Source organism: Phyllostomus hastatus, unplaced genomic scaffold (assembly GCF_019186645.2).
Source record: "Phyllostomus hastatus isolate PE091 unplaced genomic scaffold, TTU_PhHast_1.1 phas_contig_283, whole genome shotgun sequence".
NCBI classification, from domain to species: domain Eukaryota; kingdom Metazoa; phylum Chordata; class Mammalia; order Chiroptera; family Phyllostomidae; genus Phyllostomus; species Phyllostomus hastatus.
The window spans coordinates 14,227,303-14,245,753 of NW_025333833.1; the positions used below are offsets into that span (position 1 = coordinate 14,227,303).

General features: G+C 37.8%; 1 protein-coding gene across 3 annotated transcripts in view; it reads right to left on the minus strand.

The window, feature by feature from the left end:
- Nucleotides 1–18,451, minus strand: part of KCNK2 (potassium two pore domain channel subfamily K member 2) — a 149,749-nt gene that overhangs the window by 43,365 nt on the left and 87,933 nt on the right. For all 3 annotated transcript variants that reach the window (XM_045838555.1, XM_045838554.1, XM_045838553.1), the window contains exons 4-5: nt 4,821–4,981; nt 2,291–2,477 (exon numbers count right to left, since the gene is read on the minus strand). In XM_045838555.1, the coding sequence (XP_045694511.1) occupies nt 2,291–2,477; nt 4,821–4,981 (348 nt within the window). The remainder of the gene's footprint in view (nt 1–2,290; nt 2,478–4,820; nt 4,982–18,451) is intronic.

The following is an 18,451-nucleotide window of genomic DNA, read 5'->3' on the forward strand; positions in this document are numbered from 1 at the left end:
TTTAGGATTCTACCCACTTCAGTTATTTTTATAATTTGGGGGTTTTTTTGAGTCTCAGACCATGTGGGCCTCTGGACTGATACCATCTGCCAATTGTTGAAAATAACAAATACATTGTATTATATCATTAAAATTTGCTGAGAGAGTAGAACTTCAAGGTTCTTGTCCCCCCAAAAAGAGGGGGGGATATATATGTGAGGTGATGGATGTTTTAATTAACTAGATGTTATAAAATACCAAAATGTACACTTTGAATATCTTACAATTTTATTTATCAATCATATCTTAATAAATCTGAAAAATAAATAAAACTTTGCACTGCTATAAAAATAAGCATTAAAAATTTGAAAAATATTACAAGCAATACAATGATGTCGGCCTAAAAATAAAAGCTGTATCACCTAATACCTAGTTTTTAAACCTAAAAACTAGTTTCTTAATACCTAAAGCTAGTTTTTATGAGATGTTGTTAATTATGTTTATAAAATGGTACAAGAGGCTAAGATTAACATACCACAAGTATAAGTTTTCTTACCAGCACTGTGTCTCACTTTCTCCTGTATTAATACACTTTCCACTTCTACTTAAGCCAATTATACAGCTTTGATGAGAAGTAGAAAAATGGGTGTTTTAGGACAGAATCTCTTAACGCGGACATGCAAACATCTGAGATTCTCCTCTCCACATACTGCTAATTAGAAAGCCAAAAGATCTCCAGCAGAGCGTGTGCCTCCCCCACCCCACGCCCCGCCCCAGGCCCTCCAGCCAGCACCCAGAGGTGCGCACAGCATTTCTGACCAAAGCAAAGTTCCACTCAGGAAAACATGCTTACCTTCAAGGATATTATATATTCCCCAGAAAGGAAGGCCTTGCCAAATTACATTTACTAACCAATCAATAAAAACATGCGCACTGTCAGCTTTCTCTGAGATTTCATAGAACTACAAAATATATTCTCTTTCTGAAAATATTTAAGTAAGAAGTTTGGGTGAAGAAGGAACTGTAAATAATCAGAAAGTATAAAACTCTTCTAAAATTAAATTCGGCTGGTGGGTTTACTCTGGAAAATTTAATGGCACATTCCTACTATAATATTTGGCATGTTTTTCTAATATTCCAAACTAAAAGAATGGCTTAGTTTTTCAGGAGGTGGTCAAAATAACCCATGTTAGTACATGACTACATTACTTTTAACACGATTATAATCTATTTAAAACTGAAGTCGGAACAATAATAATTAAATAATATAACAGGGGGAAAAGAGGGTTGAAATGATAGAAATGTTCAGTCCTGAGAACTATAACAATAAATCAAATAGCAGTTGAAAGAACATACAGAAGGGATACAATTTTAAAAATGAATAAAGAATGTGGACACTGGAGCTAAAGCCAAAAATATTGTCCTCAATTCTTTCAATAAAGAATTGAAAATTTAAAAAGATAAATATCTTAGAGAAAAGAAGTTTTTAGTAGCTAAGAGCATCTTCTAAAGTGTACATGTGTTTTTTCAAACTAAGACATAAAACGGTCTAAGAAAAAAGAGCAAAGATTTAAACTGAAATTCTTGTAGTGCTAAAAAAATAAGGGACTGATGTTAGGTTTCTGAAAATAGGCTAGGAATGTAAAATTCTGAACAGCCAGCAACCAAATTTCTTTCATAGAATAAACAATAAATGTTCAACTGCACCCATCTGCTTACCTCCACTGTTATAGAATGACTTTTTTTTTTTAGCTCTGTCACTATTACAGATTGAATTGTGTCTTCCAAAAACATACATACATTGAAGTGCTAGCCCCCGTGACTTTGGAATGCGACTTAATTTGAAAATGAAGTCCTTGTAGATGTGTTAGTTATGATGAACTCATCCTCGGCAAAAGTGGACTTTTAATCCTGTAGACTGGTATTCCTTTTTTTAAAAAATATGATTGCTATCCTCCTAAGAAGAGGCAAATGTGGACACAGGGAGAAAGCCACAGGCTGACAAAAGCAGCGATGGGAGTGATGCGGCTGAAAGCCACGGATCAGTGAGGACTGATGGCCTCCAACCAGGAGCTGGACAGAGATCGGGAAGGATTCTGCCCGAGTCTCAGAGGGGTCAAGCTGCTGCTGGCACCTTGATCTTGAACTTCCACGAGATAATGGATGTCTTTTGTTTAAAGCCACCCAGTTTGTGGTACTTGGTTATGGCAACCTTAGGAAACTAACACAGTCCCTCTGCTGTACTGCAAACCCAAGTGAAGTCTAAGGTCCAAGGGTTAGGACAGCAGTGTTGGTGCCAGGAGAAACTCACCTGCAACGTAGTCGCCAAATCCAATGGTTGTTAAAGTGATAACCACAAAATAAATGGCGTCCAGGGCACTCCAGCCTTCTATGTGCTTGAATATGATCGCGGGCAGAGCAACGAAGAGCACGCAGCCGAACAGTATAAAGATGATGGTTGAGATGATGCGAATCTTGGTCTGACTAACGTTCCACTTCTAGGGAAGAGAGAGAGAAGGAAAGAGGAATTGACTGAGATTAATGGATTATCGGTGCATGCACAAAACTAACCTATATACCGTGTTATCAGCAAATTAGCAAGTGCAAAGGTTGTTTTCTTCATTTTCTTGATTTTTTTATTGTCTTTATAAGTAAAGACAAAATTGGGTATAACATAAATAGCTCAAAGCACTCAATGCTAATAACGATGCCACTTTTCTCTTACATAGCTTTACAACGGGGAAAATAGTCTCAAAAGTAAAATTACATTGGCTCTGAGAATACAATTCTAGGTTTACATAATTCTTTTGGTTCCCTGAACTACTCCTAAAATATTTCTATTCCACAGGCATACAACTGATTGCTGCATAAACACAATCTAGAAATATATGAAAAAGGGAAAAAACTGAACCATGAATTAAATATTGACTACTGATAATTGATAAAATTACTTCCCCCACTCCTATCACATTTTCCATTCATTATTCAATTGATTCAAGCGTAACAGTAATGGACTTAAAGTTCAGAGTTGATTGCCATGTGACCCAGATGCACTGTGTCTCTGCTCTATGACCTTCAACCACAAAACTGAACATGGCAACGGTGATACGTTAGCGAGGATCAGTCTCCAACCGCCCTCAGCTGCAGCTGTCATCAGATTGCCCAACTTCTTTCACCTCTTTCTCTTAACAGGAACCTCCACCGTGTGACGTTAGATCAAGTTCATAATGAAGGCAGTTTACCTCCAGATCTCCTTTTGAGATTAACCACCACACATTTTTCATCTCTAAGTCTGTCCCATCTACTGCGAAAAGCATAGGTCACAGCCCTGCACCGTAGAAGAATGACTGAACTTTGGAGGCTGAAAATTTTCTAGAAATAAAGATCTATGAAACCACAGAATGGACAGTGAAAATAAAGTTTTCTTAGCCCACCATCCATATCACATATCTGAGAGTAAAAGAAATCTCATTTGTAAAGTTCTTAGAAGTGTTTAGTACTAAATGCTGAATCACGTCTGCTGGACTCTATTCACTAATAGGGCGCAGGATTTGTTTTATACAGCGATGTAGGGGCAGCACCAAAAATACTACCCAGCATCCCGTAGGCACCCAAAACTCTGTTGAACAAATGAACAATTCAGTACTACCAAGTTTATGCCACTAACCCCACTTCTCAATTAATATAAATGCAAAGTATTTTTAATATCAATATAAGAGAAGTATAATGCCATAAAAAGGATTAAACTTCTGTTCTGGAACAACTATACCTCCTTCATTCTAAATACTTGAGAGTGAACTTTGAACTTAAATATGAAACATAAGTCATGCTAAAAACTGGAGCTATAGTTTAAACTAAAAAACAATATTCAATAGTCTTATTTCATCCATAGAGTAAAATGTTTTGTCAAAAAGTTTGTGAAATTATAAAACATTATTGAATAATAAATAAAATGTATTTGTAATAGTGGTAACAGTAGTAATAAACCATATGTAACCCCATTCCTAACACAATCATTTCCTGGATCCATAATTATTTTCAAGAATAGAAGTTTATAATTATGATGATACTATTATCATCTTTTACTCCAAATTCTAATGGAAGCATTTTCATTTTATTTATTTTTTTCTATTGAATCTATGGCTATGAACATCCTCATCTAGATTACTGTAGGTTCTACTGAATTACATCCCAAATTCTAATGGAAGCATTTTCATTTTATTTATTTTTTTCTATTGAATCTATGGCTATGAACATCCTCATCTAGATTACTGTAGGTTCTACTGAATTACATCCCTTAGATAAATTTCTATCAATGACATTACTGAATTAAGTTATATAATCACCTTCATTGTGTTTGCTGTATATTACTCTGTTCTTCACAGACGGGCTATTTAAGTTTACAGTAACCAAGGGTACCGAAGTAACTTTTAAATAATGAGATGCTGTCAGTTTTTACTAGCTATGTTAAGCTTTAACCTATATTTGCTTATGAGTACCTCTGACTTTTACAGTAATACCTCATCATCTGTATCATTATTCACATTAAATAAATGACAAAACGGAGAACAGAGGTAGGAGACAATATAGCTGAAAAGTCTGAACTTGTGACTGTCAGATTCCTACTTTTTATGCATATTTTAGGGATTTTCGCATGGATCCATTTATTCACTCAGGTAAGTATAAAAATAACTACACAGTGCTAATAGGAGTACCTAGAAATCGTTATGGAAAATCCAGTAATGAATGTCTAACTGCACATTTAGAAGCTAATAGAAAGAGTGTAATATTTTAACAGATTAAACAATAAGTACAGGTAACTAAAAGGCTATCATACTTACAATAAACGTATCTTCCACTTTTGCAATCCCTTTTCCAAATATGGTCCCTAGTTGGTCTCCAACTCCAGCCAACAAAAAGCCGAAGAGCGGAATTCCCAGTAAGGCATAGATGATACAGAATATTTTGCCCCCTTCTGTGCGAGGTGAGATGTTTCCAAACCCTAAATACATTAACAACAAAAAAAAAAGAATTCAGTTGTTTATAAGAGTAGTAGTTTAAAACACATGACTTCAGGGTTGATTCAAAAACTCCTAAATATTATATCAGTCATAAATTTCAACTAGTTAAGAATCTCTTTGTTTTACATAAATTTTAATATATATTTTTATAATATGTTTTATTGATTATGCTATTACAGTTGTCCCATTTCCCCCCTTCACTCCCTTCTACCCTGCACAGCCCCTCCCACCCACATTCCCCCCCTTTAGTTCTTGTCCATGGGTCATTCATGGGTTGTTCTTTGGCTTCTACATTTCCCATACTATTCTTACCCTCCCTCTTTCTATTTTCTACCTACCATCTATGCTACAATAGATGATTGAAATGTTTGCTTATGAGTGCTTTATACTAAAATATAAATTTTTATATTTTATATATTTTATATTATATAATATATCATATATAAAATATATGATAAAATATAATATAAAATATCATAAAATATATGATATATTATATAATATATAATACATTTATATTATATTTTATAATATATATATTAATATAAAATACTCATAAGCAAACATTTCAATCATCTATAAGGTATAGCAATTGTTCCAATGAAACTAGATAATGGAAACTGAGGGGGCAGCACGGCAATAAAGCAAATATTTCCATTAAATGTACTTCTGTCTCTCTATACTGACAATCCTGTTGGCAATAAGGCTTTCATTGCCATCTACTGAAGAGAATGCATTGCTTTAATGGGCTAGGATTTGGTTGTGTTAACCATACAGTTTCTCCCCATAATGTTTTCTTCTTCCCCTTCCTTCTACTCAGTCCGTTTGGTGTTTATTGCTATCAATTGAGGGTTTCTCTTAATGTAACTAAATTTCAAGAACTTTGCCTTTTTTTATTAGCCTGCTTTTGTTCCATGAATATAATAATTATATTCATTTCTTTGTGGGATTTTTTTTTGGTCTTGTACTATATATTAACTCAATTCCTTGAGAGAAGTCCTATGCTTTTTATCATTGGGTGAATTTCCTCAAGTGTTTGCAAACTCCTGGCCATGTGTTCATCCTTGTAAGCACAGTCCAGTGCTACATTGGTTAGTGCTGTGGCTGAAATGCGTTTGGGACGGAGCATCATCTCTGTCCCTTGTCCAAGAATAGAACCTAACAACTTCAACCCCGTCCTGTGTTCCAACATCAGTAAGCGAAGCATCACAAACAGTAAGTCCTTGTCAACTCAGCAGGGTGGACTGTTTTGACCTGAGTTGTCTGATTTTTCCAGAGAGTCCTGCTAAGATCCGACACTGTTCTTTATTGCCTCTCCAGATAAATAACTACACGGCATGAGGTAGGGCAGGCGTCTGAGTTACCCTATTCCATCCCTTTTTCTCTCTGCACAAGAGGACAAATATCTTCAGTTACATCCATAAGAAGTAACCTACCTCCCAGAAGGATCAGGATCAAACATACAGAAACAACATTTTTTAATGTTGACTGTGGCATCACTATAAATAGGTTCTATTGTTTAAAGTATAAAAGCATAGCTGTCGAGGGCTCCATTTGATCTACATCATGCAAGTTAAGGAGGCATAAGGAACAAGAACTCCAAGTTTTCATCCTTACTGGCTCAGATTCAGCCCAGAGGCTACTGGAGCAGCTTCAGATAAGCTGGCAGAGAACTTCCCTAGGAAGTCTGTTTACATCACCCATAAAATGGACCCAAATCCAAAGAGAGTTGTAGATATAACATCTACCTTTCATTGATCAAAAAAATTGAGACCATCCCTTCCGGCATCCTCTCCACACTGCATTTTTATTTATCTCTGTAACAAAGTCAGCAGGAGGAAGACAGAAGGGAGCAGGGATGAGGGAGCCTGATGCTTCTTCCCCGAGTGCCTTCTGCTTCACTGTCCAAGCAGTTCTCTCGCCATCATCATGCTGAGCTCCGTGGCTGAACCTGTGCCCCAGGACCGTCATTCCGCCCTCAGTCACCTCTCCCCAGCCCACTCACACAGAGGGACCCAGAAGCATTCTGATGCCTACAGGTCGCCACACACTTCCCTGGGTGACAGAATCAAGTGGCTTTTGTGGGGGGAGGTGACAGTGTCTCTGTTCTCTTCCCCTCTCTTCCCTGTATGAAGAAAGAGTAGACTACCCTCCCCAGAGTTGCCGCGTGTTCCAACCAGTGAACAGGCACTAGTGAAACGCCTTGATGCTATTAATGGATTTATGGGCCTCAGATGAAAGGTATCTGGTGGCTAAGCCACAGTTTGTCAAACTTTTAAAATATTAATCTCTGAGGCTGTCTGGACTTTCTGGCCCTTTTCCCTGGCCAGTTGGCAGCATCTTCGTTGCCTCCAGGTATGACAGACTCTTAGAGCAAGAAGGAAAGAAAAAGGAATAATATTCTGGTTTCTTTTAACTCCTAAATGAATATTGTTCCCACTCAAAATGTTCCTCCTTGAGAAGGTAGCTATTAGTTTATGACATCGCATCTGCATAGCGAGAGAGTTTCCAAAGAGCTGGAGGGCATAGGCCAGATTGAGGAAGGCTGGGGCACGGCCCGGGAGGAGGTGAGTTAGAGCAGAGACTAGAGGCTGGTGGCGGTGGAGGGGGGCATAAAGGGAGGGGTTCAAGGGTGCCCCAGAACTGGCTTGAATTTCAATTGTTAAATTTTAAGGAATTTTGCAAGTTAGCTGACTTCACATTCATAGCTTGAAACCAGCTATAGAAGAATATATTTTACACTGAAGAAATGAACAGGCACCACAATTGAGGGCTTTTCTTCCCTCTACCACCTACTATTTACCAATATATTGCAGCATAAAATAGAGTCAAATGTGAGGCCATGCCATTCACTTGGATGGAAGCCAAGCCAATGCCTGTAAGCCAACTCTTGGCATCTACATGCGCACATCACACAGAACAGCTATCATCTCTCCTTCACGTTGCCTCCAGGGAAGAGCCTTTTAGACACAGCTGCTGCAATGCCATTGCAAGAAGACTACTTAGCAGAAGGCTCATCTATGCCATTCCATCCGAACAGTCTCAAGAGGACAGTTCATTTTTTTTGACATAATTTATTAATACTACAGATAAATAGTGCTCTCCTTCAAGCACTGTAAATATTTGTAGTTATTTAATTATTTGTGTCAAAGTAATTAAACAAGGAAGCCATTAGACTGAAGCAAACCCAAAGCTACGGCAAGCTAGTAAATGCTCCAAGGTTAAGAAACCAGAACCTATGGACAAGCAATCACAAAGAGCCAATGAGGCTTTCCCACAGAAGGCAACCCCTTAAGCTACAGCCAATCAGAGAATGTCTTTGCTTTGTCTCCACTTCTTCTCTATGAAAGTCTTTCCGTAGCTCCTGTGAGTCGATCCCTTCTGAATACGTCTGGTTTGACACAGTTCAACTCAAATCTGGTTTTGCTCAAATGTACTCTTAACAATTTTTAATATGCCTCAGTTTATCTTTTAACATTTGCAACAGTTTTAATGTCTATTTGACTTATGTTATATAGAGATATACACATATTTATGTCCAAGTAGCTTGCTACTTACTATAATTGACAACCAATAAATATTTCCTGACATAAACCTTGCAATGCTTTAGGAAGACGATAAGGATAACGAAAAACATACACATGAATATGTTTCTGTGGGGGAACTCATAAAAAATTAAAATAGCTCTTCCATTAATTAATAAACAGTACTTTGCAATCAAAACAATTTAGTTTTTTAAATTTTACAACTTAATAAAATGATTCTAAAACTCATCTAGAATAAAATGAACAATAGTAGCCAATAAATATTTAAAAAGAAAACTAATATAAAGTTTACTTCCAAATTAAAACGTTGCTATCTATAGTTTTAATTAAAATTTTGTGGCAAATTCAAACACAAAAACAGTAGAAACACTGGAAAAGTTCCCAGCATGTAAATGAATTGAATATTTGATAATATGATATTTCAAATCCATTTAGAAATTCATTATTCAATAAATAGTAATGGGGCAAGTAGCAAGCTACTTGGAAATAAATCAAGCCCCCACTTCACATTACACACTGAATATTATCAGATGGATTAAATTATCAAGTATTTTTAAAAATATGTTCATAAAAATGTTACTAAGACAGGAGAGTACTTCTATAAGGGTAACTCCCAGGGCAGAACCGTAAGGACAACGAGAGATAAACATGACCACACAGAAACATAACGATGCTGTGTGGGGGATGAAGAGCACAGACACTGTGGAAAGGCCAGACGTTCTTACTGAAACAGTGTAGAGAGAACCGAACATCCCTAACTGGTCCTCCCGGGCTTCCTCTTGAAGCGGCCTGACTTCGTCATCTTTGACTTGTGATTGGTCCTAATTTCGTCTTTCACCACAACTATTTAACCTTAGATTGTCATTGCAGAATGTACCCATTGCTGGAAAACTTCAAAGATTCACAATGATAAATTGATAAACCCAAAATACCTTATTGGTTGAGTATCCTTGGGATATTTACTGAAAGCCTGTCAAATGGCCAATTTTCACAAATGAGTTCAGTTCCACTGAAAAATGTCAGGCTCACCTGTAATTAGCAATTCTTTTGTATAACAGTAGCCTCTCTCTCTCTCTCTCTCCCCACCTTGCCCCCCATTCTCCTTCTTCTCTTCTCTCTCAAAAATCAGTAAAATGAAATGCCTTATAAAAGTGGCCAAGTTAGGTCCATTCAAATGCTAACACTATGGAGAAAGCAGAACTGCTCTCAAAATGCAGCATTGAAGCTCTGAAGGTAGAACAGACCCAAGAAGAACCTTGGAATAACTCTACTCCTGGACAACTGTACTAATGTACCTTATCAAGAAATTCAGCAAGGACTCAAGTGTAAATGAACAGTGAGGAGTAAAAGGAAATGAAAAAGAGAGTAGAATATAAACTATCCTACTAAACGTGAGCCTCTACACAAAAGTCCACAACTACAGCAACAGCTAAAAACATAAATATAATCAGCACCTGAAACAGGAATTTATTCCAAATGAAAATTTTATGGAACACTCTGAACTAAGTTTTGAAAGAAGTACAGTGGAATATCCAGAGATGTTAAAAAACACAAAATTTATATTAAAATTTGCAATAAAAAGGTATGAAATTATGAATGAGTAGCTAAAAAAGTGAAAAAATAAAAAATCTTAGAAATCAAGCATATTAACTATTTTTAAAGAAATACAACAGATGAAGCAGACTGATGTAGGTGAGAAAAGAACCAGTGAATTTGAAGGCAATCCTGAAAAATTCACATGGAACACGACAAAGAAAGGAAAAGGGATTTAAAGTGAAAACATAAAGGAGTACTCAGGACACAGAGACACAGAGGACTGAGAGACCCCGACAGCCAATAATACAAGTTCTGGAAGAAGTACATGGAGTGACTTGCAAGGAAATAATATTTAATATGTTGTTAGCCAAGAACTTTCAAGAACTGAAGACTTGTGGATTCCCATATTGAATGTGCACTCAGTTTTGAACATGATAAATAAATATAAATCCACACTTAGGCATATTACAGAGAAACTGAGGAACATAGAAATGAAAACAAAATCTAAAAAGCTAGCCGATAGAAGGAGAAAAAGGATTTCTCACAAAGAACAACACATGAGCAATAATAGTCATTGGAATTTAGTGGAGTAATATCTTAACATACTAATGAAACACAACCATTATCCTGAAATTTTACTTTTTGCTTAACTATCAAAAAAGAATGAAGGTCCTATTTGAGCAGTTTTCAGATGCACAAGGTGCAGGAAACCTTACCACCCAGGAAGACGTCACTAAAATAACTATCTAGGTAGGTGTGCTGGAGAACCTACATATTTCGGGAAGAAAAGAGAGCTCAGAAGGAAAACATAGCATGGGAGAAGTAGAAGCAGGCACAGAAAATGAGAAAAAAATGCCAGAAAATTTAATGAACTATTAACTACAAAACACATACACACACACACACACACACACACACACACACACCCCAAAGTAGAAAACTGGCTACACTATTAATAGCAAGATGGACAGGAGAGTGAGGAGGCTGAATAAGCAAGTTCAGCAATGTTTGGCTAAAACACTAGAAATACAAAGTATTAACTAAAATGTGTTCCAGAACAATGGGAACCACGATCAGGCCAATAAAAGGACAGGGCAGTAGGAAAAAGCTCTGGCAGTCTCTCCTCCAAAGTGGGGAGGTTGTCAGGAGGAACGGATGAAGTTTCAGAGCTTGGACCTAACACGCTCGCAAACAGCGTGTGCATCGAGGCTCCCACCGAACTAGGGGTGTTAGCTGCAGGAAGATGTCCCTCCCTGGGCTGTCTCATCATCCTTTGGAATCTCTTCTGCACATGGGTGATATTTTCAGTTGACTTCTGAATAGCACGTTTCCTTTAAAAAACACTCAGACTACCTTGTTTCACGTCCCTCCCTACAGCAACTCAGGCGAGTGCCTCGCAGGTAACTGTAGTGGCAACGCACTTCGTCTGGCCACTCTCCTTGAATGGCCTTTTCCTGTAATGCCTCACGGACTGTCTTATAAAGACTTCCTCTGTGGAGCACTTTTTCCATAGAAGCCCGCCCCTTCCCCAGCCCCCACATGCCAGATGTGGTGCTAATCCCTTCGTGTGCATACTTCATTTAATGTTCCCAACCCTGTGAGACTGGGGTACAACTAATTGTTCCCACCGCCTGAATGGGGAAGCTGAGGTTTACTAAAGTGAAGTACTGTGTTCGAGATTAAACCTACTGAATGTTAAGGCTGGGATTTCAAAAGCGAGCATTTGGGATCCAGGCTATAGAGAGTGTTCCTCAAACTCGAATGTTTTTCTCAATTATATAACCACAGGGTCTGGACCATGCCTGGCCATGCCAGCTGTTTCACCTAGTCACACTGGGAAGGGATATAGAGGTGCATCAAAATAATGGTCTCAATTAAAATAACTAAATCAAAGGACTGTTTTGACATGTAGTTTCCACTTTAACAGCCAGACTCCCTCTTGGCCCAGAAGCCTTGTGCCTGCAGTAGAAACAGTATTTCACGAGATGGCTCCCTTGCTGCCTTTGGTTGCAACTTACATAATAAAATCCTACATCACAGTTGTAAATTTGCAAATTTGAGAAATCATGTTCCTTAAGTTGTGTATTGAATGAGTTTCCACCAAACACTTGTGCTAACAAGACATAACTGCCGCTGAAGTGGAATTCCCTTGCCAAGGAATTGTGCCAACGAACAGCAATAATAATCGATCTGCGTATTGTTTCCTACCTTCCCCAGCTCTTTCTTCAATCCGTTGGTTTGCACCCTATCCCCTCTTCACCTGTGCTAACATGTGCTTGGTAAGTGTGGGGGTGGGGAGGAGGGAGAGGGGTCATGAGAGGGGAGCAGGGGTAACTGTGAATTTAAATAACACCAGACGGTCACCCACCATTCCACTGGTTGACAACAGCCTACCTACAGTGGACCGGACGTAGAAGAAGTGACAGCTCATCTCATGATCCTTCTCAGGCCCCACAGGCTATTTACTGTGAGAACACTGCATTTCTCTGTATTTGACTGCAAGTGTTCAAAGATGTTAAATTTTAATAAAACATGCCCAGTAAATGTTGGCCAACTATCTTATCTGAAGCTCAAGCCAATAAACAATAAACAGATCTGTTCAAGCTGTAATGAAACAATCCATGTAGAAATGGCTGTAAATTCACGTGCTATTTAGCTGCCTCTTGCTAACTGATTCTCCTCTTACCCCAAGATAACTGACACTTCCCCACATATTGACAAAGATTGTAAGTCTGGAATCTGAGCTTCTGTGATAATGCAGCACCTGGAAATCATATTTTAGAAGGATTTTCCTATAGGAACTTCAGTACGATTTGATGTTGTATTTCTGATCGTACTTGGTACCAAACAATAAACCATAAAAGCAATAAATGAAACTATACTATTTTTCGGCAAAGTTTTCTCCTTGACCAAATTTTGTTTGGGCTGTCCTGAGCTCTCTTTTTCACTAAGGCTTGGTTTTCCTTGCGAAGTCTAATTCTAGCAAGAATCCTGCTAGATCAGTTTAGCCAGAAACCCCCATCCTCAATATTTGATCACTCTTGATATTTGATGAGGTTTCTCATATGCCGCCACCACCCAGGTGATATCTGATCATCCTGATGGGCCTTCAGCAAGAATCCTATTAGGTCATTTTAGCCCAAATCCTCCCTTACCCCTAATGTTTCCCTTACAATTTGCAATCGACTGACTCTGCTTCATGCTCCTTGGTTATAAATTTCCACTTTGCCTTGTTGAAGAGTTGGGCCCAATCCCTCTCCCCTCTAACAAAATTCCATTGCAGTATCCCTGACCTTTCACGATAGTCCTGAAGAAAATTTGCCCTGCTGTTCTTTAACAGTGTCACTGAATATTTTTTATTTCACACTATGAGCAGTAAAGTGATAAAACTATGCAAGACATCTATCATCAAATTACCCTAAAAGTAACATAATAGATATAATAAATACAAATTATAGTTTTTTTCTCACTTTAGAAAGCCAAATCTTAGTGGATATTAATCTGAATTGTCAAGAAAGCTATGCTATCTTTGATTTGTAATATTTTTCCTCAATTGAAAACAGACTCATTCAAGTTTATTTTCAAGTACAGTGAGAGCAACACAGCAAAGTTGTTAAAACTGTAGGCTCTTAAGCCCAAACATCTGGGTTTGAATCCTAGCTTTGCCATTCTACCACTGAGAAAATTACTTAAAAAAAAAATCTATTGGTGCCTCAGTTTCCCCATTTGTAAAACATCATCAGGATTATGGTGAAATGACACACATAAAGGAATTAGTCTAGTGCTCGGCACATGGTGAGTATTAGCTACTTAACGTGACTTTCTTCACCATAAATAAAGCATGGCTCAGGTCGTGCCACTGATGCTCAGAGTAAGAGTCCACTGTTGATGAAAATAATGCTGGTAAAGACAGTGGTGCTGCTGCTGCTGCTACTTTCCCCCCCAAGAAACATGATTAAAGTAAGGAAGGGTTGAGCCAACATCCTTTTTCATGCTCTTAACTTTGCAGATTTCACAGGAACGAATACAGCTATTACCAATCAAACCATCCAGAATGCGAGTGCTCTCGGTCACTGCAGCTCACCCTTCACTGTCACAGCCAGGCAGGCGCTGGCCACACACCAAACACTGCACTCCGCCTGAGCAGTGCCGAACGTAATAACAGGATCACAGCAAAGCCTGCTATTTTGGAGCAACCACTCTGACATCTCTCATCGGATTGCTAAACAGTATCTTGCCTGAGACGACCTGTCATTTTTCTGTATTCACAATACAAAGTACCACAAATAAGGGGAAAAGGGCATCTGAATTTTTAAAACTAAATCCTCAAATGTGAAAGTTGAAATGGCCAATCGAATCCTAACTCCATCATTACACAAATATAAAAAACTAAGGCCAAGAAAATTGAAGTATTGATGATAATTAGGTAGCATAGGTCGAAGAGATAAAATGTAAAGTTTTCAATTGTTGAGTGTCTATATTTAATACAATTGAACTTGAAATTACAGTGTAAGGAACTATGCTGGCCCTGGCTGTTGCTTTCGGGCAGTAATTCAAAACGCAGCCACTGCTGTCAGTGCGAGACGGGAGGAGGGAGGCAGTGGGCAGCCAGCCCACCGGAAAGACACATAACTATCCAGGTGCTGAGCTTGAGTGATGGCAGCTGAGGCCGGGTCACCACAACCATTAAGAGTCATCAGTTAAACTCAGTTTCAATTCAACATCCATTAGCATCTTTCAGATTCATCTCTAGCCTGATATTAGATTCCCCTACGCTGTTTGATTTTGACAAATTAAATATCTCCAAACTAATTTATTGGCGTATCTTATTTTTTATAAGATATAACTTTGTAAAAAAAAACTAACAATGTACCTTTATGTGTTTAAAAACTATATTCTCAATACCAGAAGAGTAAAGCCAAGTAGCCTCAATATCATTTCAGGTTTCCTCACATAGCATAAAGACAGATATACTTTGTGTAATTTGATATTTACAAATTACTTATAAATTTTCCAAAGGTAATGATGATATAGTCCCTTCACCTAGAAAGGTAGAGTCTTAGTACTAAGTCTCTAACCATTAGGAGAGCAAGGTGAATAGATATCATCAGTTCACTTAAAATTTATGGTATAAAACATATACCTTGCTCTTCTCAGTACATGTTGCAATACAGGTCAGAGGTCACAAGTGCCAACATTGCAGCAAGGATCTGTGGTTTTACAACCCTGTTGATGCTGTATACTCACTTTATAACATAGGTCCATTATTTAATTTCTCAATACCTTTATTTACTTATCCCCAAATGGGAGTAAAGATAGGAACTACCTTACAGAGGTGTTACAAGGATGAACATTTTTGACATACATAAAGCCCTTACAATAGTACCTGGAACATACTGAGTATACATTGTTTGCTCTCCAGCCTGTCTATACTGGATTAAGTAGAAAGAATTTGTAGCCCCCATCCCTACTCTATGTACTCTATGTCCGCAGATTAGAAAAATGAATCCCCCTGGCTGGAGTAACTCAGTGGATTGAGCGCGGGCTGCGAACCAAAGCATCGCAGGTTCAATTCCCAGTCAGGGCACATGCCTGGGTTGCAGGCCAGGTCCCCAGTGGGGGCCATGTGAGAGGCAACCACACATTGATGTTTCTCTCCCTCTCTTTCTCCCTCCCTTCCCCTCTCTAAAAAATAAATAAGTAAAATCTTAAAAAAGAAAGAAAGAAAGAAAACAAATCCCAAATGGAAAAAGTAATGTAGAACACAGGAAAAGAAAACATTGTTTAGACTCCCAACTCCCACTCCCAGCCTATTATTCTGGTCTATTTTTCCCCCTAAAGCTATAGTATAATTAACACATTACATACTATATAACTCACTTCCTTATTTAGTCTCCCATTGGTTTTCTGGTCTATTGATTTGATGTACTCCAACCACCTAGAAACTACTCAATAGTAACTCAGTAAATATCTGCTCAGCAAAAGATTAGGTGATTAGGAAGAGCATGTCTCTGAAAATGGTATTACTGCAGGACCCAGGAAAATGTTTGCAAACCACAAGAGAGAATTAAACATCATATCCATAATTTGGAGCCTAAAACCAACAAAAAATGAATTTGCTAGAATCTAAAGACAAAATTAAGTAAAGAAAAAGAGATGGGTATGATAATAGTGGAAGGAAGCTACCTGTCCAATTGCAAAACTGCAATCTGTATTCTAGATAATGAGGCAGAAGAACTGAAATAGCAGAAAGTTTAATCAGTGCTGCAGCTTACAGAATATAAAAGATTTTCCAGAATTACAGAAAAGAATAAAGGTAGAAAAAATTTTAAGAGGTAAATGATAAATAAAGAAAGGAGAACAGAGAAACAACATAAAAATTGTCAGTGTTCCTAAAACAAAATAAATGAAACCAGTGCAAGATTAAAAGAAAACCTCTAATCTATAAAAGTAGGGGGGGCAGTTAAGGAAAACAGGTTACCAATAAAAGAAGAAAAATTAGGCCAGTATCAAACACCTCTTGTGTAACAGCAAATGACAAAAGAAAAATGGAGAAATATCTATAGTTGTGGCAAGAAAAAGCTGTGATCTGAGACTCTTAGCCCTGATCACTGTGCAAGCAAAGGAAAGCCATTGGCAAATATGTAAATATTTATTCCACTTGCATTGAAAACATTGGCTGAAGACAATTTTCGCAAGATAAATGCTCATAATATCGACAAGAAGGTATTTACATGGCCTGCTGCATTCTTTTTCTCACAGTTCGAGTGACACATTCGGGATCCCACACTGGATGGTGCAACAGTTTAAATGACCGAATCATGCTGTTTAGAGAACAAGTGAGCAAAACTTGTTTTCCTTCACAAAAGCAGAGCAGCATGCTGTAACTAGTAGCCACTATAAATGACAAGTATATTCAGTAATGACTTTCTGTATATTTGAAGTTCATATTAAGAGGTCTGAATTTTATTTTTATCTTTTTAATTTGAAAAACTAATAAGCCATTCAATGACAAATATCTATGCCAACAAGCTCACATTTATCACATCCATAAGGGTCAGGGGATTAGCATGCTAAATATCTCTAAACATCAGTAGTCATGCTATGAGAGCAACGACACCAAGCATATATAGGAAAATTACTGTAAGAAAACATGGTCATATCTAGTTATTTTCCTTTTTTATATATTTCTGCACTTTTCTATTAATCACATATTGCCATATATAAAAAAACCTACCTACACATTATAAATTTTTGATAGATGAAATTTGATAGAACAATCCTAATTTTTTAGAAAACAAGCATAGTGAAAAAGGACTATCAAAAAGTGGTACTAGATAAAAGAAAATAAAGTATATTTATTAGATATGTTATATACCATTTAAATATCCAATGCAGCATGATAGTGACAACTAATGATCATCAAAAAGGATAAAGATATAACATTTTTTAATAATATACGGCTGCTAAAACAATGAAGTAAATCTTCAGGAAGTGATAAAAATTTCAAAATATATTATTATGTGGAGACAGTAAAGTAGGGAAGCTTTCACTTGTATAAGGACCATGTATGTATTAATTACACCTACATACATATAAGCAAGGTCTGTCCAGAAAAAGCCCAACCATTGTTAATATACCAAGAATGGTTTGCGTGACATCAATGTAACCTGACAGCTAAGGAGAGGGGACTGGAGTGCACATGCATGACCAATGATGACTTCACTGCACTAGTCCGTGGGGCAGTAGACACCATTAGGTGAGCATGTGTGCTGTGTGGCCACTGACTTCAAAATGACTGAGTGAGTAGAGCAATGAATCTGCATCACATTATGCGTTAAGCATGAGCATTCCTCCATCAACAGAACAGTTTCCATCAAGAGAAAAGATTCAGATGATTCAGAAGGCTGCAGCTACGTATGGGCAAGTGGTGATTGACAGCTTCATGACAACAACACGCATGCTCAGGCATCAGGCCCTGTGCAGACTTTTTTGGCAAAACATCAAATCACCCAGGTGACTCAGTCCCCCTACAGCCCAGGTTTGGTGCCCTGTGACTTCTGGCTTTTCCCAAAATTAGAATCACCTTTGAAAGGGAAGAGTTTTCAGATTGTTGATGAGATTCAGGGAAATACAACAGGGCAGCTGATGGCAACTGGGAGAACTGTGCGAGGTCCCAAGGTGCCTACTCTGAAAGGAACTGAGGCATCACTGTCCCATGCACAATGTTTCTTGCATCTTGTACCTTCTTCAATAAAAGTCTCCATTTTTCATATTATATGGCCAGATACCTTCTGGGCAGGCCTTGTACACACATGATTTCTAGAGTAATAACAAGAAGCAGTAACGGTGGTTGACCCTGCATGGAAA